This window comes from Rhineura floridana, chromosome 2 (genome assembly GCF_030035675.1).
Source record: "Rhineura floridana isolate rRhiFlo1 chromosome 2, rRhiFlo1.hap2, whole genome shotgun sequence".
NCBI lineage: Eukaryota > Metazoa > Chordata > Lepidosauria > Squamata > Rhineuridae > Rhineura > Rhineura floridana.
In genome coordinates this window covers 790,103-815,024 of record NC_084481.1, presented here as the reverse complement: position 1 = coordinate 815,024, position 24,922 = coordinate 790,103, and the positions used below count along the sequence as shown (strand labels likewise).

The 24,922-nt window shown below is 43.2% G+C and overlaps 1 protein-coding gene across 8 annotated transcripts in view; it reads right to left on the bottom strand.

Moving 5' to 3' along the window:
- Positions 1 to 24,922, bottom strand: part of ITSN2 (intersectin 2) — a 226,842-nt gene that overhangs the window by 78,788 nt on the left and 123,132 nt on the right. For all 8 annotated transcript variants that reach the window (XM_061607527.1, XM_061607529.1, XM_061607530.1 and 5 more), the window contains 4 exons: positions 24,725 to 24,770; positions 24,524 to 24,645; positions 22,933 to 23,029; positions 15,129 to 15,320 (listed from right to left, as the gene is read on the bottom strand). In XM_061607527.1, the coding sequence (XP_061463511.1) occupies positions 15,129 to 15,320; positions 22,933 to 23,029; positions 24,524 to 24,645; positions 24,725 to 24,770 (457 nt within the window). The remainder of the gene's footprint in view (positions 1 to 15,128; positions 15,321 to 22,932; positions 23,030 to 24,523; positions 24,646 to 24,724; positions 24,771 to 24,922) is intronic.

Genomic DNA, 24,922 nt, shown 5'->3' with positions numbered 1-24,922 from the left:
TAGAAAAATATCAAAGGACAGGCCCCAACTCTTTCTTCAGAGCCTGCAGGTTCCTCATCCTTCCATCTCAAGCCATTCTTCTCTCAGTTTATAGCAGCAGCTGCACAAGCTCAGAGACTCCTTGACTGACAGGGATTAGGCCCAACAGAGGTAGGCCAAGGCACAAGGCCTCCAGACAAACTGAAGGATAATAAGATATAAGTCTGTGCCCTGAACCTATTCCGATATTGCCAGGTCCACTAAAATCTCAATAGATCTACTGAAATATAATGCTGATCTACTTATTTTCTGAAAAATACCTTTGAATGAGAAATCTACTGATGTTTGGCCTTATGTGATTTTTTCACAGCAATATTCCATAACAGGAGTAAAGATGGCTGCCCCCGACGGCTGCAATTCTAAACCCACTTACTAAGGGGGAGTGAAAGCAGAGCCACAGTCAGAAGGGCAGTTGTGTTCAGTGTGTGCTCTGCGGTCAGCAGGATGGTCTGCTCAGTTCCCCGCCAGAGTGTTTTGTGGTGTCTCTGAATCACCTTGTTACCAACCGATGGAGTTTTTCAGAGGGGTTGTAGATGGTCTAGCTCAGACTCAGTCCAGGCTTATGATTGGTACAGTTCAGACATCGTTTTTTGAAGTATGGAAACCGAGTGCATTCTACCCTTACGTAATTTGTGTCCATGCTGTTCTTTCCACTCCCCTGCCTGAGTGGCAGTGCAGCAGCAAAAGAAGAGGTGCCGGAACTCAGTTCCACCTAATTCCACCACAAAAAGGCCCTGGTTATTGCAATGCTGGAAATTTGGAAACGGAAGGAAAATTTCATTTGGGTGGTGGTGGTGGCGGGAAGAAAGTTATCTTTTTGTGGGACAATGCTCTTACTCCCCCCCCCCCCCGGTTGCTACATCCCCGAGCAGCCCATCATCCACAGTTGTGTGGTCTTTCTTTTTGTTCAATCAATCAATCATTTATTGCTGTCTGGCCATAGGCCGCAGACCGATAATACACTTTTAAAATAAAATAAAATCATAAATGTTATTACATACAATGTTGCCTCTTAAAAGTCTAACTGGCGTGCCCTAGTTCAAGTAGACATTTCCTTCTCAGCTTCTGCGCTGCTAGGGCAAATAAGGCTACCCTATAAGTAATTCCAGGGTCTCTGTCTGAAAGAAGAAAGATAATGCGTGAGGGTATGTCTTCAGGTGCGTGAATCAATGCCTCATCCAAGAATTTGGCCCGGGGATGTTTGTAAAGAGAGCAATTTAACAGATAATGTGGTAGATCCTCCACCTCGAGAGCTTTACAAATGCACAGTCTTTGATCTTGGGCAATGCCGTTATGGCGACCGGCCAAATAAGCTGTGGGCATTGACTGAAATCTCAGGGCTGTATAGGCGTGACGCAGATTTACTGAGGTGAGGAAATCTAAATAGTTTGCTTTTGTTTGATCAGTTTTAAACAGATTGTACCATATTGAAAAGTTGGAGTTTGTTAAAGCTAATCTGTCTATCCGGGCTGTGTGGAGAAGGATGGCCTCCTTAAAGCTGGTTTTATTAAGGGAATCTTGTAACGCTTTGCGGTCAATATGATACAGTTGGCAAATTTTCGTGAGTTGGGCAGACAAAAATTTGTCCGACCATGTATCTGATACACTGATTTTTAGAGTTTGACGTGGGAGGGGTTGTTTGTCCAGTTTCCAAAAATTTATCAGGGCAGAATGGATCATTGCTCTGACTGGCGGGGTCCCAGTTTCTGCCCGGATTAGGGCCGCTGGAGTGGCTGAAGGGAGAAGCAGGATTTTTTAAAAAAAATTATTTTGAACTGTCTCTAGGTGATCGAGTAGCGGATTTTCCCATCCCCAGATTGGGGCTCCATATTGGAACATCGGTATAACTTTACTTTGGAATAATTTTAAAGCTGGAGAGACTAGATTGCCCCCTGATGTACAACAGAAGTTCAGAATAGAACCACTAATTCTTAGTGCGGCTAATTTTATGTGTTCAATATGTTTTCTCCAAGAGAGAGAATCGGCAAAGAGTATACCAAGATATTTAAAGGTCCGACACTGCTCGATTGGATGTCCATTTATTGACCATTTATGTATTGGTGACCTATTGCCAAATACCATGATTTTTGTCTTGGCACAATTTATTTGTAAATTTTCAGTGGTACAATAAGATGAAAGCCTTGCCAGGGCCCTCCTGAGACCATTGCGGGTTATTGATAATAGGGCCATGTCATCCGCATATAAAAGTAGGGAAACTTTTCTTAGGCCCAGGGAAGGAGGAAAAAGATCCATTCCTGATACTGCCGTTACTACGTCGTTTAGGTAAAAGTTAAATAAAAATGGTGCCAAAGGACAACCCTGTTTGACTCCTTTTGTTATTAAAAAAGGGTCTGTTTGGGAACCTGTGGGGCCCACTCTGACTCTGGCGTTGGTATTGGTATATAATGATCTTATCAAAAATAATAAGCGTCCATCTATGTTAGATTTTTTAAGTTTTTTCCATAGTCTGGTTCTGTCAATTGAGTCGAACGCTGCCGCTAAGTCTACAAAGGCTACGTATAAACGCTTTGTTGGGCCGTGCATTGACCTTTTAGCTAAAAAGGAAAGGGTGGCACAGTGGTCTATTGTGCTGTGGCCTTTCCTGAATCCTGCTTGTTCGGGATGTATAATTCGATTGGCCTCCTCCCATTCTTCTAATTTTATCATTAGGAATTTAGCATAAAGTTTGGCTCCAGTATCTATCAAGCTTATTGGGCGATAGTTATTTGGGTCTGTGCGATCACCCTTTTTATGGATTGGGATGATTATACTGAGGTTCCATCCAGCCGGAAGTTCGCCAGTGTCATTTATTTGAGTGAAAAGTTTGGCTAGAATCGGGGCCCACCAGTCTGAAAAATTTTAAAAAATGTCTGGGGGTAGCATGTCCTCACCAGGAGCCTTCCCTTGTTTGAGGGAAGAGATTAGTTCTTTCACTAATGATAGTGGGACTGGGGGCCAGAGAGGCGAGGATGGAATCTGCCACAGAGAAAGAGAAGAGTGAGGGGTTATTTGTTGGTGATTTTGGGAAGCGTAATGGTCGAGCCATTGTATTGCTGTAATCTGGCATAGCTCCTGTGGGTGCTCAGTTCTCATGGTTACCAGTTCCCAAAATCTGCCCTCATTTTTGTCTTTAACAGTTTGGGCAAGAGATAACCAGCCAGCTCTTGCAAATGCCTGCTTTTTCTGTTTTAATAACTGTTTGTAATTTGATCTTAAAGTCACAAGTATTGCCCGGGGGTAGTTTATCGGGTCACTTAGTGCCCCCCTTGTGTATCTCGTTAACTGGTTCCTTGCTATTTTGCAGTCTCTATCAAACCATGACTTGTTCCTTTGTCTGTTTGGCTTGTAGGAATGGGTCTTTGTTAGCTTTGGTCTAAGAGCATAAATTATGGTTTGATAGTGAGTCAAAACTTCTCCTGAACTAGTTATGAGATTTTGCTTGTTTGCTTGAAATTGGGGGCTAGTCAGGAGAAGGGCTATGGAGGTGTTTAGCTCTTGTGACCAGGGCTTTCTTCGTTCTGTCAGTAAGCCCTCTTCACTCACGGAACATGATGGGGAAAGACTGGATGGAGACGTTTTAAGATACAGGATTAAAGGAAGATGGTTGCTTTCTGGCCTGTTATCTACTTTGAACTCCGTGATCTCTAAATAGAGGGGCATTGAGATGAAAATATAATCTATTACACTGGCCCCTCTATTAGTCATATAGGTGTATGTTCCTTTGGAAGAATCCTGATTGGAACCATGGGGGCATTGTAAAGTTGTCATACTCAGAAAATCAACTAGCCAGCAGCCTTGTTTGTTGGAATGGGTGTCTCGCGATGTCCTTGGTTCTATGGGTAAAGGTGGATAAGGATCGTTGTTCATAGCGGCGATCGCCCCGGGTCTGAGTTGGCCAAGTCTGGCATTAAAGTCGCCACAAAGGATGATGTGGGATTGAGGATGTCGTCTCCTTATTTCGGTCATGATGTCTGATAAATGTTCCCATGTTGATTGTAGTCGAGCTATTGCAGGCGGGAAGTAGATGTTTACGCAAATGAGTGTGCCAAATTTGTTATCTGTTAGCCTGATAGCTAATATGTGTTGAGTGTCTCCACAGGGCAAGATCTCAGATTCCACTAAAAGATCCACCGAGACTAAGGTTGTAAGTCCTCCACTTGCACGCCCTTTGTTTTTATTTTTGGTAGCCGGGATATTGAAGTCTCTGTAGCCTCGTAGATGTGGTGTGTTCTCTATAGGGAGCCAGGTCTCCTGCAAACATATTATCTTAAATTTTTGTAGATACGCTGTCCATTCTGCATCATGGAGTTTGTTTTTCCATCCCATGATGTTCCATGAGATTATCGAAAAGGGTCAATTATTATGTGCACTGAGGATAACGCTATCGTTCGTCATGTTACTTTTGGAGCTTGTTTTTAATTCCTCCTTTGATCTTCTTTTCGTCTTAGAGGGCGTTGAATTTAGCTTGTCTGAGTCCGCTGAGGAAAATGCCAATAATGATGTTTCATTTGCTATTATCACTGAAAGATCAAGGACATTCTCGTTGCTTGTTTCAGTGGGTCGAAGTGGCTGAGGAGAAAGATTTGGCATGGGTAGTTGGATATGTGCACTTACAAGACGGAATTTCATAAGATCCAGTCTGGAAAGTATTGCTATTCTTTCATTGAACGGAAGGGCAGTAAAAGCTTCTAATAAAGATTTTTCATCCTTATCTAGAGGTTCCTGGGACCAATATAGAGTGTGGTTCAGTTCCTGTGAGGGCAAAGGCTCCGAGGTTTCTGGATTGGGTCTAGCCTCTTTAGGATCCTGAACGTGATGGTCTTCTTTTGGGACCGCGGTAGTTTGCTCTTCACGAGTTGAGGTGGTTGGGTCTTCCAATGTTTTTAGTCTCTTGTTGATCGTCGAGGTTGGAGGAGAGTTAAGCATCTTTGTGTCAATCAGAGGAAGAGGTGGTGTCTTGTTTTCAAAATAACGACGGACATATATACCTAGCCCTGCTAATGATGTCCTATGTTGCCAAAAGTTTTTCGCCTTCCACTGTGTTGCAAATGAGATGACTGCCCTGGCGGTAACTTTATTGTAGTAAAGGTACTCGATCCTTATTATGTCTTTCGTGCTGAAGTTAAAAATAGAGCTGTGTTGTAGAAGTTTTAAAAAATGATGTTTCCTTTCCGTTTGGGGCTGAAAACCGAATGGTTTGGGGTAATTATCAAGAACTATTTTGTGTCGGATCCAACTCAGTTCCCACACTTTTTGTTGATTTGCTTGGACGTCTGTTAGGTGGCCATTTAAGGTTGAAGAGTTTGCCCTTGTAAAAGTCATTTTCTGGGTGTCTAAGTTTCCATTTTTTGGTTCGTCATTCTTTTCTTGCTTTTTTCCTTTTTCTTTTGTTTTTGAGGTGTTCTGGTCCAGGCACTTGAAAAGCTTGTTAAAATTAATTTTATTCCCCTTTACTTTTTTTGTGTTTTTTATATTTTTTGATTTCTTCTTTTTTAGCATAGTTTTCATTTTCCTCTTTTTTCTCTTCGGATGCTTTTTCGTGAGCGACTCTGGATCCTTTTTTGTAGGTTGTTGGATACTTTCAGGGTGCAAAACATTTTTTAAGGAGATTAAGGAGTTTTGTTGCAAGGGAGCCAAGAGTTTTAAGTGGAATTCAACTAGATCCGTTAGTAAGTGATTGCACTCGGTGAGGAAAACTCTAATCTGTCTTTCTTTTTGTTATCTCAGAGTTTATTTTGATTAGCAGGCCTTTTCAGACTCAGACAAGTATTCTTGTTCTATTTCAGTGCTAAGAAGTATATTTTAGCCATACCTGTGTTTGTTTAGCAGTTTACTATCTTCAAATCTGCAGCAAGATTTCATTTCTCTTTCGGAAATCTTTTAGCATAACCAAGTGTTAATAATTAGGAACAACTCACCTACACATTGTGCTGGGCATTCAGCAAGCCAACTTTACTGAAAACAAGAGTGCTATAACAAAAACTCACCCACATATTGTGCCGGGCATTCAGGACAACTTTTGCCCCCTGAATTCATTTATCTCAACTTAGTTCTTTAGTGGGTTATATTAAAACATTTATCTGAAAAATAACTGAATTTTACATCAGTCTAGCAGCCACACCTTTACTCTGTTATACTTTTTATTTCTTCTTAAGCAACAGCACATACAATAAATAAACAAATAAATGCGTGGTCTGCGTGGAGCCGGAGTCACAGGTGGCAGAGTTCGTACTGCTGGCACTAGCAGAGGCACAATTGGTAGTGGTGCTGATAGAAGCAAGCATGCTTCTGCAAGGAACTTATTTTCAGAGGAGATATAAGGCACTGGCGGCAGCCCCCGCCAACCGGGCAGCCCATGGAAGAAGGGGGGAGGCAGCCCAGCCCATTGCTGCTTATATTGAAATGGATATCCCTGGTGAGTAGGTGTCCAGTGTTCTCCAGACATGAGTGATGCCATGGACCCTGGTGCAGCGGTTACCACTCACAGTGGAGGGACTGACAGCTCTCATGCAGATTCTACTGAGAACCAAGCCCTGAGAAGAGAGGTACAGCATATCTCGTATGCCATGGCCTTTCTGCAGCAAGCACCAGCACCTGCGGTTGTCCTAGTTCCTGCTCCTAGACACCCACTGCCCATGGGAATGCCAAGTAAGTTCACTGGAGATCGAGACAAGTTTGATGCCTTCCTAGCCCTGTGTGAATTGTACATGAGGGTCTGTAGTGAGGACTTTCCACAGGATGGAGACAGAGTGGCCTTCATCATCAGCCTACTGGAGGGAGAGGCTGCTAAATGGGTGAGCCCTACACGCTGGTGGCCAATGACCCTCTTCTTGATGACTATGATGGATTTGTGGCAGGCAAGGCTTATATGTTCTGAGATCCCCAGCGTGTGGAGAATGCTAGTTGAAGTCTGCAGAACCTGTGCCAATGGAAGAGCTCCATGTCTGCATATGCTTTGTTCTGGCTAATTTCACAGAACCTGACCTGGAATGACTCTGCCCTGCTGGCCCAGTATCAGCTGGGACTCAATGAAGAAGTCATGGATGAGCTGGCCAGGATTCGAGCCCTAGGGACTTTGAATGACATGATACAGCTCTGCCTCCAGATTGACAGCTGCATGGAAGGTCTGTGTCAGGCACGGAAGGCCTCAGCCTTCAGACCCCCACTTCCAGTCCTGCTGCCTTGCATGAGGTTCCCTCTTCATTCGGAAATTCCACCAGTGCCTGAAGAACCACCAATGCAGATTGGGAACATACCTACGACTGACAGAGGATGAAAGAGAGAGGTGCAAATGGTGGGACTTTGTCCGTTTTTGCAGAAAATCAAGCCATTTTGACTAGGCCTGCCAAGGAGGAGAAAGCACCTGCTTCAAAAAACTTCAAATCCCAGCTCTCCTAGAGGTCCAAGAGCTGGGAGCAATGGTCAAGAGGGGGCCTCCGGATGAACCTCTGACCCCCAAACCAACTATTACCTTGCTTGCCACTGTTTATTTGCCTAATGGAAAGGAAGTACAGACTGCTGTTATTCTAGATTCTGGTGTGTCCACCAACTTTATGGATGTGTAAAATGTGAATTTGTAAAAAAAAAATGTAAATTTAATTTTTAGGTCGCCTATCTGGCCGAAGCCACTCTAGGCGACGTACATATTAAATTTCAATAAAATACAATAAAATACAATAATTACAATAAAATACAATATAATCAGCAGTAACAAAAATAACAACATATGCTGTACACAACAACGGGCATTCAGTATGTAATTAGCCCATCCCGGCGGTCCCAAAGGCCTGTCCAAACAGCCACGTTTTTAAGACTCGGCGGAAGGTATCCAGGGAAGGGGCATGCCGAAGATCGAACGGGAGGGAATTCCAGAGAGTGGGGGCCGCCACCGAAAAAGCCCTCTCTCTAGTCCCCACCAACCTAGCTGCTTTTGTTGGTGGACTTTGTTTTGCAGCACAAGATACCCACTTTGTCCTTGTCTCAGCTGCTCAAGGTGGAGACCACTGATAGATGGCAGATAGTCTTGGGAGCTGTCAACTGGATCACCATGACAACGAAGTGCCAAAAAGTGCTATGCTTTATGTCTCAAAGCTCACATCCTGGGAATGACTTGATTGACTCAGCATGACCCCACATCAGTTGGTCAGAGATATACGTTATCCTTTCTTCTGATACTGTCTGAAACTGCCAGCTTCCCTGTTAACTCCAGAGGTTTCATCTCACCCTTATCGGAAGGAAGAGCCACTCTCAGGACCTGAAATCAATGACGGAGTATGAAGTTGAGCAGATCTTGGCCTCCTGCCGATCCCATGGCCGGCTACAGTATCTAATTCACTGGAAGGGATTTTCACCAGAGGACTGCTCCTGGGAAGCTGAAGAAGACATACACTGATCTAGTGGCAGACTTTCATGGACAATAGCCCCATAAGCTTAAGCCTGAATTTTGTGGGGAGATTCCCCTGTGGAGGGCAATGATGCCATCAGCCCCAAGAATAACCTTTGGCAAGAGTGGGTGGATGAAGAGTGGAATACAGATCTTGGAGAGGGGGGGTTGCCAATATTGCAGAAAGGAATGAAGGAGGCACAGGAGAAAGGTATTCAGAAGCATCTGGGCTTGCTAATAGAATTACTGAGAAAAGCTCAGAACCTCTCCTCCTTTCTCCTTAACCATCAAATGATGAATCTGCCTAGGCACCCAGCTCAGATTTAGCTGTGTAAGAGTTGGAACTCAATGAACAGCTGAGAGGGTTAAGTGAAAGCAGTCAGTGTGAGCCAGAGTGTATGCTGTCGCCAAGATCAAGGAGATTAGATAAGAGATGGCAACAGAAGATGCTTTCATCTCCTAGAAAACGCCTTCGCCTTACAGCTGAAGCAAGAAAGATCTAGAATTAACCTTTAGAAGTAAGCTCCCACCCCTCTCTGGTATAAATGTTTACTAATGCCTGTTTAGTGCGGTTGCAGCAACTCCTTGAAATCACTTCCATGCCTTGTTCCCGAGATAAGCCTATTTGGTATCCTGGAAGATATTCCAGTATTCTGATGCATGACTAGACTGTGATGTTGTGTTCCTGTATTGAATTCCTGAAGTTTCATGCAGAAAAATTGAGTCTTCTAGTCCTGAGTCTTGTTCTTTGGTTGGGAGCCATGACAGGATGGGTACAAATATGTCCAAACTAGATCAGGCTTTATCTGTATTTACAAACTGAAGCCACAAATAGGGTTGCAGAGGTCTGTGCACAGAGCTGATAGTGATTTTTTTAGATTACAAAGGTGCCTGATTAGTTTCTTCAATAACTTGGGCACTCACACTACTTTCTCTGATAGTTTGAGATGACGCAAAACTCTTGGCACCCTGGATGACATGGAAGGTATAGGGTCATGAGCAGGTTTGTTTTTTTTAAATTCTAGCACTGTTATGACCTTCGTAAGTAGTGGCCTAAAATGGAAATGGAAAGATTCCTTAAGTAACCCTCCCTGGATCCAGAAGATCTAAATGATTACCAGCCACTCATTCATTCCATTCTTGGGCAAGGTTCTGGAACACATGGCTGCAGGCCAAATCCAGACTATCTTAGATGAAACCAATTTTCTAGATGCATTTCAATCAGGGTTTAGACCCAGTTTTGGCACAGAAACTGCTTTGTATGATGACCTATGTTGGGAGACAGGTAGGGGGAGTGTGTCGTGATTAATTCTCCTTTCTCTCTCAGTGGCTTTTGATACCACCAACCATGGTATTCTTCTGGAGCGGCTGTCCAAGTTGGGGGTGGATAGCACTGCTTTGCAGTGGTTCTGGTCCTAGCTGGATGGTTACTCTCAGAGGATGATGCTTGGGGGTATTGTTTGGCTCTATGGAGCCTCCAATGTGGGGTTCTGCAGGGTTCGATTTTATCTTCTATGTTATGCTCTTCTATGCTAATTAGCATCTACTTGAAACCACTGAGCAGGGTCATCCAGAGATTTGAAGTAAGTGGTCAGCAATATGACACAAGTCTCTCTCTCCTTTACATCTCCAGGTATGGCAATAGATGTGTTAGAATGATGTCTTGCTCTGATAATGGACTGAATAAGAGCCAATAAACTGAAGCTGAATCCAGACAAGACTGAGGCACTGTTAGTAGGTGGTTGTCTAGACCAGATAGGGGGGTTGTGGCCAGCTCTTGATGGGGTTACACTCCCTCTGAAGGAGCAGTTATGTAGCTTGGGAGTACTTCTGGATCCACTACTATCACTTGAGGCTCAAGTGGCTGCAATGGCGAGGAGTGCTTCCTATCAGCTTCGGCTGGTGGCCCAGCTACAATCCTATCTGGACAGGGATAGCGTGACTTCTGCTATCTATGAACATAAGAACATAAGAAGAGTCTGCTGGATCAGGCCAGTGGCCCATCTAGTCCAGCATCCTGTCCTCACAGTGGCCAACCAGGTGCCTGGGGGAAGCCCGCAAGCAGGACCTGAGTGCAAGAACACTCTCCCCTCCTGAGGCTTCCGGCAACTGGTTTTCAGAGCATGCTGCCTCTGACTAGGGTGGCAGAGCACAGCCATCATGGCTAGTAGCCATTGATAGCCCTGTCCTCCATGAATTTGTCTAATCTTCTTTTAAAGCCATCCAAGCTGGTGGCCATTACTGAGTCTTGTGGGAGCAAATTCCATAGTTTAACTATGCGCTGAGTAAAGAAGTACTTCCTTTTGTCTGTCTTGAAACTTCCAACATTCAGCTTCTTTGAATGTCCACGAGTTCTAGTATTATGAGAGAGGAAGAAAAACTTTTCTCTATCCACTTTCTCAATGCTATGCATAATTTTATACACTTCTATCATGTCTCCTCTGACCCGCCTTTTCTCTAAACTAAAAAGCCCCAAATGCTGCAACCTTTCCTCGTAAGGGAGTCGCTCCATCCCCTTGATCATTCTGGTTGCCCTCTTCTGAACCTTTTCCAACTCTATAATATCCTTTTTGAGATGAGGCGACCAGAACTGTACACAATATTCCAAATGCGGCCGCACCATAGATTTATACAACGGCATTATGATATCGGCTGTTTTATTTTCAATACCTTTCCTAATTATCGCTAGCATGGAATTTGCCTTTTTCACAGCTGCCGCACACTGGGTCGACATTTTCATCGTGCTGTCCACTACAACCCCGAGGTCTCTCTCCTGGTCGGTCACCGCCAGTTTTGACCCCATGAGCGTATATGTGAAATTCAGATTTTTTGCTCCAATATGCATAATTTTACACTTGTTTATATTTGCCATTTTTCTGCCCATTCACTCAGTTTGGAGAGGTCTTCTTGGAGCTCTTCGCAATCCCTTTTTGTTTTAACAATCCTGAACAATTTAGTATCGTCAGCAAACTTGGCCACTTCACTGCTCACTCCTAATTCTAGGTCATTAATGAACAAGTTGAAAAGTACAGGTCCCAATACCGATCCTTGAGGGACTCTACTTTCTACAGCCCTCCATTGGGAGAACTGTCCGTTTATTCCTACTCTCTGCTTTCTGCTTCTTAACCAATTCCTTATCCACAAGAGGATCTCTCCTCTTATTCCATGACTGCTAAGCTTCCTCAGAAGTCTTTGGTGAGGTACCTTGTCAAACGCTTTTTGAACGTCTAAGTACACTATGTCCACTAGATCAGCTCTAGCTATATGCTTGTTGACACTCTCAAAGAATTTTAATAGGTTACTGAGACAGGACTTCCCCTTGCAGATGCCATGCTGGCTGTGCTTCAGCAAGGCTTGTTCTTCTATGTGCTTAGTTAAACTAGCTTTAATAATATTTTCTACCAGTTTTCCAGGGACAGAAGTAAAGCTAACTGGCCTGTAATTTCCGGGATCCCCTCTGGATCCCTTTTTGAAGATTGGGGTTACATTTGCCGCTTTCCAGTCCTCAGGCACGGAGGAGGACCTGAGGGACAAGTTACATATTTTAGTTAGCAGATCAGCAATTTCACATTTGAGTTCTTTGAGAACTCTCGGGTGGATGCCATCCGGGCCCAGTGATTTGTCAGTTTTTATATTGTCTATTAAGCCTAGAACTTCCTCTCTCGTTACCACTATTTGTCTCAGTTCCTCAGAATCCCTTCCTGCAAATGATAGTTCAGGTTCAGCGATCTGCCCTATATCTTCCACTGTGAAGACAGATGCAAAGAATTCATTTAGCTTCTCTGCAATCTCCTTATTGTTCTTTAGTACAACTTTGACTCCCTTATCATCCAAGGGTCCAATCGCCTCCCTAGATGGTCTCCTTTTTTGAATGTATTTATAGAATTTTTTGTTGTTGGTTTTTATGTTTTTAGCAATGTGCTCCTCAAATTCTTTTTTAGCATCCCTTATTGTCTTCTTGCATTTCTTTTGCCAGAGTTTGTGTTCCTTTTTATTTTCTTCATTCGGACAAGACTTTCATTTTCTGAAGGAAGACTTTTTGCCTCTAAGAGCTTCCTTGACTTTGCTGGTTAACCATGCTGGCATCTTTGGTAACCTCTAAGTTACATTACTGCAATGCGTTATACATGGGACTGCCTTTCAAGGTAGCTCAGAAATTGCAGCTGGTGCAGAATCATGCAGCCAGACTGCTCACCAGGTTAAGAAGGTGTGAGCACACACTGAAGGAGGTGCAGAGGGTAGTAACACAAGAACGGGCCCCCTATCTGTGGAACTCTCTTCCCAGGAAAGTATGCCTGGTGCCATCATTATTCATGTTTAGGTGACAGGAAAAAACCTTTCTCTCAGGCATCTGGTTCTTAACTTTTGAAGTTTTTTGGAGGGCTTCTGATGTGCAGCCTTCATAAGAAGGGTTGCTCTGTTTTGTTTTTAACTTTTTATGTATTTTTTAATCTTTTGCTTTTAAATTTAAAATTTTTATTAACTGTAAGTTGTGTAGAAAAACAAATGTAATAAATAAATCTTGAAACAGAAGTGTGGACACTTGCTCTTTGACATCAGAATCTTCACTCCACTTTGAATCATCTGTTTCTGCTATACTACTGCATGTTTCATCCTCCACGGATCCATCCTGGGTGCACTGATCTAGATACTACTAAATTTGTTCTCATTTGACCCCCAATGGTGTTTTGAGTGACTGAAACAAACTGAGGTTGAGTAGACACGTTTGAAGGCATTGGAAACGACTGCACATTATTAAGTACATTCTGCTGATCAACATTTACATTAGTCATTGACCATTGTTTGACAATAATTATGCTGACATCTCAGCCATTAAAGCCTTTAATTGTCTGAGCCATATAGGATTGAATGTCAACTTTCCTTGTTGCTGTACTATGTTCTGACCTGATGGGACAGTATGGAGTAATGACACAGAAAGGAAAGTATGCATCATTGGGTTTATATACTGACTTGTTTGTAGTACACCAGGCTGACCACTAGGGGACATCTGTCTCACTTCTCCTGTTGCTGAACCATTATTAGAAAGTTGTGACTGCAAGCTTTCACCAGAGAGGGGAATAATGACATTAATATTAGAATCAAGCTGCTGTAGCAGCATCTGACCAGAGGTGGCAGCAACCTCTACACTATACAACACAATCCTATTTGCTGCAATAGGGGAAGCTGATTGGTTGTTTACATTCACAGGAGAGTTTAAATAGACTTTTAGGTCTGGAGCCAGTTCAGATTCTTCCTGTCATGAGTCCTGCTGGAAGGGGGTCGACTGAGAAGAATGAAGTGGTGGAGGAGGACTTAGAGTGGGATGGTCAAGCTGGTAAAGGGCTCAGTGGGGAGTTGGATTCAGAAGGCGCCCCAGCTCTGGACTTTGACAGTTCAACCCCAGCAGCTCCAGGTATCCCTGTGGAGAGTCAACCTGACCAGCTGGTTGTTTCCCAGCCTGATGCTTCCCCTCTACCTGCACCTGCGTCACCCACAGGCAGCCCTCCCCCAGAGGGGGGTGATGGGAGCTCCTCCTTCGCCTCACGCCCGGAGCTGAATGTACTTTTTTAACCACTCAGAATCAACCTGGAGCTATGGTGTTTTCCTGCCTCTTCAAGCGCTTCCGGACTGTCACCATTTTCAGATGGGATTCAACCACATACTGGCAGGTTAGACAATTCTTTGGGAGGAGGTGCACAACAATGCAATCCTCCTCCGCCCCCCAAATATCAGACTTTCTGCAATAAGGAACAACAGGAAAATGCACTGGAAAGTGTGGGATAGTGCTTGCTTTGATGCAATGTCATCTAACCTCTCCACAAGCACATCAGAATGAATGTTCATTAAATAACACAATGTCATCTAATCTCCCTACAAACAAATCAGGATGAATGCTCAATAAACAGGCCATCTGGAAGCACCTACATAGGCTGTAATTAACAAAAAGTGCCATAAACATTCATAATTGCCAGGAGGTAATCAGAGTATTTGATTACCTCTTGGCACAATGTAACTGAGTCTTCATTACTTTCATACATACATTTACTTTCTTAACAATTGCAATTTGGCATCTTCTGGAGCAATATTGACAGGAAGGGCTGTGATTTTGATGCTTTGACTTATTTTTTCACACTGTCCATTGTGACCAACCCACTTTTCCCGCAGAGGAGATGCTAACCCTAACTATTCTGGAACAGCTTGCTACTTGAGTAGCAACTTGCTTTTCAAACCCACGTAGACTAACATATGGAAACAAGATAGATAGCATGAAGTTGAAACCTATGAAGTCTAAGTTTTAAAACTAGTTCAAAATTAAAAAAGGAAAAGGAAGAAGGCACTGTTCCACCTTAAACTACAACCAGCCAAGTCCAACCAGGTCCCTTTGCATAAAAGAAAGCACAGCACTGATTGGAAAATAGGACTATGTGACATTTTGCCTTCTGAATGGATCTAGTTATACACCAACACCAGATCAGAGCGAGTGAAAGAGCCCAAAATCTCCTTTTAGGTATTATAAGGTCAGAAAGGAACAAGTCCAGCCACAGCTGCTGAAAGAAAAAGAAAAAGAACAGACACCTGTTTGCATATACAATGATGTTCTGATGAGCTGTAACACACCGGTAATAATGATGCTCTTTGTACCAAACTAAAAACATGCAAGCTGAAAAAAATAAATTAATCATTGCATTAAACAATGTTCACTTACATTGCTGACTTGGATCACAGTCTGTGGTCATCTTAACATAATTTGAAGGAAAGAGACCTGAGATGCCATTGATCTCCCCTTGCCACCAATCTGGGTCATCTTTGTGCAGTACACTGATAACCTGCCCCTTAGAGAAACTGAGCTCATCTTCATTGCTTGCCATGTAGTCATACATTGCTATCACTTGACACACTAGAAGAAAAAGAAATCCACAAGACCAGCTGTGTTATTCTGTAATGGTAAAGATATCATGCATGGATTCAGAAATTTAAGTCCTCGCCAAAGAGCAAAGAAGTACTTTTAGTTTTACTGCTAGAACACCACATTCCCCACCCCACTGGCCTAATATAAATGCGTGAAGGGAGACAGCATACTGTAACAGGAGGATGATGTGGCAACAGAGGGGTTGCCCACTCATTGTTTTATACTATTTTTTCAAATTATGTTTATTAATTTTCCACGTTCACCAAAAAGTAAGGAAAATTCCAACATTATAAATGATAGCATCCAGCTGTTACAAATACTATTGTAAAACAAACAAATCAAATGCTTATCAAATTTGCAGATGATACAAAATTGGGGGGCATAGGTAATACCGTGGAAGACAAACAAAATTCAAAGGGACCTTGATAGGCCGGAGCATTGGGCTGAAAGCAACAGAATGAAATTCAACAGGGATAACTGCAAAGTTCTACACTTAGGAAAAAGAAACCAAATGCACAGTTATAAGATGGGGGATACTTGGCTCAGCAATACGACATGTGAAAAGGATCTTGGAATTGTCGTTGATCACAAGTTGAATATGAGCCAACAGTGCAATGTGGCTGCAAAAAAGGCAAATGCTATATTAGGCTGCATTAACAGAAGTATAGTTTCCAAATCGTGTGAAGTACTAGTTTCTCTCTATTCAGCACTGGTTAGGCCTCATCTTGAATACTGCATCCAGTTCTGGTCTCTGCACTTCAAGAAGGATGCAGACAAATATGGTGAGTGGTGACAACACCTGCCATCTCTAAAGATGGAGAATTATATTTTTGTATGTTTGTTGGTGTTTTTCTTACTTTGCTTCTTTCCTGTGTTACTAATGTTTCTACAGAGAATGTGATCTAGAAAATTTTATTTCCCTCATTCATCCTAGAAATCTGTGTCAAATTTATTTCAACGTCTTTTTATTGGTCAGTGTCACATGATGGTGAAGACAGCCTTTTGTGTTTCAAATTGGAGGTTATGTTCTATTTCTAATTTGGGTGCATTAACAGTGGAATTTGGACCTGCAGTTTGATGAAAAATCAGACTGATTCCAATATGCTGCTACTTCAGCAATGACTCTAGCTGTTGGAAAAAAGAGGATGCATGTTTTTAGCCTGCTGTGTTTAAACCACTTCATTTAAGGCAAGGTGGGCACGGTCAATTAAAAACATAGAGCACACCTAGAATTTGCTAGAATATATTTAACCTCCCACTGTTTTATCTTGTGCAAACTGAGGCACTCCTCATGTCCATTGGAAACTATTCTGCAGAATAGTCACTGCCATTATTCCACAATTGTTTTTGGAGCTTTTTTTTAGTGTTGCGAAGTGTTGCTATACTTCACATATTCACAGAAAAAGAAAACAAAAGAAAATGATTTACTATAGAAAACTTCACTAAAACTGCAAAGTAAATCAGACATATTCAAAGTGACCATCTGAACTATATCAACTGTCTTAATAATGTTGCTTCCTCCCGGCTAAAACAAGATCAGCACAGGACATGTCTTGTTTCTATTATTTGGACTGATTACAGGTGTTGCCACCACTCACCATATGCTCAGAAGCACATGTTACCAAATTCTTGCAAGCTACACAGGAAGTGGATTGGACTGTGAAAGACCAACCCAAATTGTGTTTGCGTTTTGACAAATTTGTAGGGCAGTACAATATCTCAGAGAGGAGGTCAGGTCTCCTGCTCCCCTGGTGCATTCACTATAGCTGCCCAATTTCCCTGCTTTTAAAAGTTTGATAGAAATATCTGCGGGCTATAGGTACGTTCTTAAACTGCAAGGTTTTTTTTGCCTATTAGTCAATTTCTCTGCTTTTTAATCCGGGAGCTAAGAAATGGGATCCTGTGCAAGTTTGCTGAGAATGGATTGATCATTTGCATGCTTATTCAGTTCAGTGGGATTTACTTCCCTGCAATCATATTTAGCATAGGTAAAACTGACCAGGGGGGAAGGAGGGAGGGCTAGAGTGGGCAGGGGAAGAGGAAGAGGGGAGGGGAGGAGGGAGAGAAGAAGGGAAAAGGCAGGTCTGATCATTTGCATGCTTGTAGAGTTCAATGGTATTTACTCCCATGCAATCATGCTTAAGATACGTAAAACTGATCATGGGGAGGAGGAAGGGGAGGGGGAAGGGGAAGAAGGGGAAGGGGAAGAAGGGGAGGGGGAGGGAGAGGCAAAGGAAGGAGGAGGGAAGGGGCAAGGATAGGAGGGGAGGAGAAGGGAGGGTGGGTTTGATCATTTGCATACTTTTTGAGTTCAGTGGGATTTATTTCTGTCCAATCATGTTTGAAAATGGAAATGGACTGCCTTGAAGTCGATCCCGACTTATGGCGACCCTATGAATAGTTTTCATGGTAAATGGTATTCAGAAGTGGTTTTACCATTGCCTTCCTCTGATGCCGAGAGGCAGTGACTGGCCCAAGGTCACCCAGTGAGCTTCATAGCTGTGTGAGGATTCGAACCCTGCTCTCCCTGGTCGTAGTCCAACACTGACCTAGGGGAGGGGTGGGGAGGGGGAGGAGATAGGTGGGTGGGCACTGGGCAGAGGGGAAGCCCCTTTCCTTTCCAAAAGGAAAACACTGAACAGTATCATTGCTTTTCAGCCTTTCCTGCACCTTTTTATTCTACAGCAGGCACATGTAGCCTCCTACCCATATTTAAACCAAAGCTGTCCCTGGCCACATACACACAGACCTTTATTTCACTTTGGACAGTCATGGCTTCTCTCAAAGAATCCTGGGAAGTGTAGTTAGTGAAGGGTGCTGAGAGCTGCTAGGAGATGCCCTGTTCCCCTCAGAGACCTTCAATCAGAGCAGCTGACTCTGGCCACTGGAGCTCTGTCAGGGGAATAGGAGTCTCCTCTCAGCACCCTTCACAAACTACACTTCCCAGGATTCTTTGGAGGAAGCCATGACTGTCTCAAGTGAAATCAAAGTCTGGCATGGGTGTGGCTCCAATTAGCCAAGCCCAGCAGCTGTGAGGCTTTTAGAACTCTGACAGTCGGTGCTTACTAAGCATGCCTGACATTCAGTTCAATGCAAAATTTCTTAAATTAATTAAAAATCAGCCAGGCATTTGTTATGTGCCTTCAAGTCAATTACGACTTATGGCGACCCTATGAATCAGTGACATCCAAGAGCATCTGTCATGAACCACTCTGTTCAGACCTTGTAAGTTCAGGTCTGTGGCTTCCTTTATGGACTCAATCCATCTCTTGTTTGGCCTTCCTCTTTTTCTACTCCCTTCTATGTTTCCCAGCATTATTGTCTTTTCTAGTGAATCATGTCTTCTCATCATGTGTCCAAAGTATGATAAGCTCGGTTTCATCATTTTAGCTTCTAGTGACAGTTCTGGTTTAATTTCTTCTAACACCCATTTGTCTTTTTCGCAGTTCATGGTACACACAAAACTCTTCTCCAACACCACATTTCAAAGGAGTGAGTTTTTCTCTTATCTGCTTTTTTCACTGTCCAACTTTCACATCCATACATAGAGATCGGGAATACCATGGTCTGAATGATCCTGACTTTGGTGTTCAGTGATACATCTTTGCATTTGAGGACCTTTTCTAGTTCCCTCATAGCTGCCCTCCCCAGTCCTAGCCTCCTTCTAATTTCTTGACTATTGTCTCCATTTTGGTTATTAAGGTTATGAAATTGGCTAAAAGCCTTACCTTCCTGTGTTCTGTAGGTTGTTTCAGGGGGGAGGAAAGGGAAAAGGACATTTTTATGCACTTCCCTAAACCTCCCATCTGTTATATAGAAATTAAGCAGTCAGGTTTAGGGTGAGCAGCCAGCCTCAGCTCTTTAACATGGAGGTTGCTAACCTAGAGCCCACGGGCTCCATGGTGACAGTAAAGGCCTTCATTGGGGCCCTCAGGCAGGGCCCCCAGACCCTGAGCTTTATTTTATTTTATTTTAAGTAAATTTCTAGCCCTCCCAGAAAGTTGTGAAGCAAAATGTGCAGTACTCTTCTAGGAGATTTCTGTGAAATGATTACCTTTACTGGGGGAGGGACTTAGAGAGTGCTACCCTGTCGGTTCCTTTCAGTGTCTCAGCAGCTTTTGATACCATTGACCACAGTATCCTTCTGGAATGGCTTAGCAGGACGGGAGTTGGAGGGATAATTCTGCAGTGGTTTTACGCCTACCTGAAAGGTCACTTCCAGAAAGCTCCTCAGCCCCATGGCTTTTAAGCTGTGGGATTCTCCAGTGTTCCATCCTCTCTCCCCTTTTGACATCTATATGAAACCACTGGAAGCTGCATCCAGAGTTCTGGGCTACTCCGTTTCTCCATTTAAACTAAATCAGCAAAGGCTGTTCAGGTGCTAGACCAGCGCTTGAAATCAGTAATACCCTTGATGAAGGCCAAAACCCCCGAAGATGAATCCTAACAAGATGAAGGTACTGTGAATTGGTGGTTTCCATCAACAGAGGCCTGATATCTCTTCTCTCAGAGGCAGAAGCAGCTGAAGACCATCACTGGAGGAGGTGAGGTTGTCACCCAGCCCTACAGTTTTTTTAAAAAGTGTTTTTAAATTTGTATATTTGTTTTTAATGTTTTTAATTGTTGTAAACCGCCCAGAGAGCTTCAGCTATGGGGCAGTATACAAATGCAATAAATAATAAGAATAAATAAATAATAATGCTCCACCGCTGCCTGTACTCCCGGCTCCCAATCAAGCTGGCCTTTCCCCATCACCAGCCAGCAAAGAGACTGACTGACTGACTGATTAAGAGCCCACTTGGGCCTGACGTCCTGGGGAGTTGAGGGCTATATCTGTTCCCGGACAGACACGGGCAAGGGCCACTTCCCTAACATTTAATGACTGAAGCCTTGTTTAGGCTCAGGGCTGCTGTGAGGTAGGCTATCTTGCCAAAACTGTGTCTGGTTGACTCAACCTGGGATTGTTTTGTTGTAGCCGTCTCGGTTTTTTTAAAAAATCATATGCCTTGGACAAGAACAACTGGGGAGAGCTTGGGGGACTCCAATTGCAGCGGCCTTGGATAAGAGGAGGTATGGTGAGAGCAGATGAAGAGGTTGCGACACACACAAGTGGTGGCTGTGCTGTGTTCCAGCTCCTTCTCTGCTCAGAGGAATTGTGGTCATTCTATCAGTCAGCCCTCAGGCTTGTGAATACTGTTACTGAATGCCAAGTAGGTTTCAAACAAAGTCTTCCTCATCCATGACAAGATTGTGGATGGGGAGACCCATCTGGTTTGTATTACTGAAACCTGGGTGGGTGAGCAGGGTGGAGTTGTTATTACCTAGCTGTGCCCACTTGAATACTCAGGGCAGCATCAGAGCAGGCTTTAGGATCAGGGAGGGGAAGTTGCTGTAGCCTAGAGGAATCTGATCTCTGTCTCTAGGCCATTCTGTCTGCTTGAGTGAGGATCTAGAGTATGCTTATGCTGGGCACTTGGGACAGATTAGGGATTCTGTTGGTTTACGCTTGCCTTGTGACCAACAGTTTCCCTGCCTGAGCTGATAGAGGTGATCTTGGAGGTGGTGTTGAAGACTCCCAGGATGTTGGTTCTGGGGGAATTCAACATTCACACCGAGGCCACTAAGTCTGGGGCGGCTCAGGACTTCGTTGCTGCCATGGCAACCCATGGGGCTGTCCAAACTTGTCATCAGCCCAATGCATGTGGCAGGCCAAACTCTGGATCTAGTGTTCTTGACCTGGCAGGACAAGGGTGATCTAAGAGTGGGGGATTTTAACATCAATCCCTCGTAATGGTCAGATCACTTCCTGTTGAGTTTAAGACTTTCAGTGGTGTTCTCCCCCTGCAGAGGTGGGGGACCTATTAGAACGACCCACACTTGGAAACTGATGGATCCACCTGGTTTTCAGATGGCTCTGGGAAATTTTCTGGCTGATATTGCTAGTGCCCGTGTCGAAGCTCTGGTTGATCTGTGGAACACATAGATGACCTGGGCCATTGATACAATTGCACCTTACCACCCTCTTACACTTGATAAAGCCTGACTTGCTCCTTGGTATGTACCAGAACTGAGTGCAATGAAACAAGCTGGGAGACAGCTTGAACACTAGTGGAAAAGACTCCAGACAAATGCAATTGAACACAGAGTGTTCAGTACCAATCCAACTCAGTGGCAGTGAAGGCAGTGAAAGAGTACTTTGCTCTTTCCATTGCATCCTCACTATGACGTCCGGCAGAGCTTTTCTGGGTAGTACCAGGCCTTTTACGTACTGGTGTGAAGGTGGTAGTAAAACCAACAGTGGCCCACTGTGACTTGTTTGAAAAGCATTTTGAAGATAAAATTGCTTTGCATCCACCAGGACCCTGACTCTGCTATTACAGCTGGTGAATCTCAAGTGGGATCCAGAACGCAGTCCAGTTTGGTTTTACTGGATGAATTTCAGTTTGTATGGCCTGAATACGTGGACAAGGTGCTCAATTCAATCGGGTTTAGGCCTGGTCTTAGCATGGAAAGGTCATCCTGTATGTTGACCTATATCGGGAGAGAGATGGGGGAGTGTGACCCTGTTTATTCTCCTCGATTTCTCAGTAGCTCTTGATGCCATCGACTATGGTATTCTCCTGAAGCGGCTGTCTGAACAGGGTCTTCTTTTTTTGTGTCCCTTCTCCCGTGCATGTAAGATGATTTCAGCTTCTGAGGACCTGCTTCTTAATTTTTAGAACATATTTGTATAGCGATAGTGTTGCTGTTGCAACTCACCTTAGGTCTGGCTGTGAGTAGTCTTCATCAGTTGAAGGCAAATGGGCATATGAAAGTTGCTTTAATGGCTACTTTTTATGAAGAAAAATAGCTTTGGGAAGGGATGGTTTTGAATGAAAAAGTGTGCTAGAAGCACATTATGAACTTCATAGGTGAACTGCTGGGAGGAAAGGCAGGATATAAATCAAATAATAAATAAATAAATAAACCTGACCAGTTCTGCTGGTTGCTTGACGCTCGTAGGGGAAGCAGACACTATCCCGTCAAAAACCTAAGTCAACCAGAGGACACAAAGAAGCTTAAATGACTCCAGGGGTCCTGCTAAGGCAGCTACAGGAGAAATAGCTAGAGCCGGACAGCTAGAGCCAGTTGAAGAGTTGTGCAGACTGGCCAGGATTGAGGTGTGGTAGGCTCTGCCTCTTTGGAGAAGCTGGCTAAAGGACTCCTGCCTTATTTTATAGCATTTTTCTTATGAGAGGCTGAAGAAAACAAAATCATCCTCTGAGTCATAAGATGGCTGCAGGGCTAGGAAGGCCCTGAAAAATATACTGATGGTTTTCTCCCCAAGGAATTAAACTCAACATCCGCCTCCAAATCCTCAGCTGCACACAGCAAAGTCCTTGGGAGTCATGGCAAAATCCAACTTGGGGGAGTAACTCCATACAAACAACTGAGAAAGAAACAGTATAGCACTCTCCCCTACCACTTTTCCACTCAAAATTACTGCTTTATGAAGCTGTTTGTATTTTCAAAGAACAGCTATTGGGGCAAACACGTTGAGTGTTACTTGTAGTTTACCCCTAAATCTAAACAAAAATTCAAGTAAGCTTTAGCCACCCACCTGGATAAGCAGCTGAGGTATTCCTTTCGTTGTTTGGACCCAAAAGTTTCACATGGGTAGCAGGAAACCACCCTTTCTGTCTTTTTTTCCCTCTTGCCTGCAAAAAGAATTTGAAGCTCTCATCAACCAACAAGACAAACAATGAAGGGGAAGAACTGTGGGGGACAGCAGTGGGCAACGTCCTACCCGTGAGTCTAATTAGCTCTGGCACAGGTCATAATTTGGTCCATGAGGCCATTTTTCCCAAACAACGCCCACCTGCCTCATATCTGATGTCATACATGATGGGACAGGTAAGACATAGCTGCAAAGGAACAACTGGGAGCACAAAGCACGCTCCCTATTATACCTTGGCAAGTGGTATTTAACTGTTTGTAGGCACAGTTTGGACTCAAACATTGCCTGCAATAGGACATTTTTCAGCTGCAGACCACCTTTGCAGATCTGCAGAAGGAAAATGTCCATCTGCAGATGGACTCTGTATCCAAACAGCACCTGCAGACAGATAAAGAGCTCACTATCAATCAGCTGATCAGCGCTGACAGTGAGCTCCTTTGAAGATGTCCCCTGATGGCAAAGATATTGACAGTGTCATCTGTCAAAGTATCCCACAAGGAATGGGGGAGGTCAGCATGCATTCTGCTGGCTGGATCCAGTTTCCCACCCCTAGCGTACACCACCTTGAGCTCTTTGGAGAAAAAATGGGATATAAATGTAATAAACAAACAAACAAATAATTCTATACTAGAGTTTCCCAGCTCAATAATTATCAAAGGGAAGTAACACAAGTTGCAAGTGCTGTGAATAGATCAGGTAAAATTAACCACAGGCAAGTGACTTGACACTTTGGGTTTTCTAGCCTGGAAGACATTAAAAGAAGCCAAGATTTTAATAAGAACCCATCATCAACTTCTTTGAAAGCCAAACTTAAAGTCAAAGATCAGACAGGGATATCTGAATGTTATCATGGAAAATCTTGACTTATATAGTAGTCAATGTGTGTAGTTAATTACACATGAAATGTGCACCACTATAATTCTTCCAACTCACTATGAACTGATCCTGCTGCTCCTTCCCACTTACTTGCCTCAGAGGACAACACCGAGATTAAGGACAGAAAATAGCACCTGAATAATTCTGTCTCCATAGGGGCATTTCTGTTCTTAATACCAGACTTTGATATCATTTTTTGTAAACAGATTTGACAGCCTCTCAGGGCTATAAAGCGAGATACAAGTGTTCTGAATAAACAAACAAACTGAAAGCGATCAATATGTGAGATAAGCATGTGATTATACAAAGCTGGTGTATCTTAAGCTAAGAAAGCTGATGATCCTTCAGGATGAAAAATGCTCAAAAAGAAGAATGCATGACCTGATCAACCAGTTTTTTTTCTTTCCCCTTGTTTAAATTAAAAACAATTTAATTTCCAAAGTGATTTTCAAAATGTCAATGCATTCCTACTTAAAAGACCCTTTTGCTTTTAATCTTTAGATACCACGCACAGTAGGAAATACAGGTTTTGCTCAGTTGGAAGTTTTAAAACTTTTAAATATGTTAATCAATAGGCAAGAATTTCCCATTTTGTTACCTGCAGTTCTCCCTGCCACCATCCACTAGAATTTTTCTTCAAAATAAGTATCAGCTGCCCTGGGGCAAGACTCAACTGTTCTGTTCCTGATGCAGTATATGCTGTGGTAACTTGAGCAATTTCTGAAAGGAGACAAGTATCAGTGGAAAATTAAATCACTACAATAAACATACTCTAAATACTCTAAAACCTGATACTCACCAGGTTTTTTATTTATTGTTCCTGTCTTGCTAGCAGTTGCGTAACTCTGCAAGAAAATAAAAATCTCACTTTAATTTGCAGCAGTGGCATAACTAAACTGTCTTAATGAAAGCCTATTCAGATGACATGCTTTTTTTGGAGAACAAATAAGAGAGTTGATTTTTTTTGTGGTTTTTTTGCAAATAGTTTTAAAAAAAA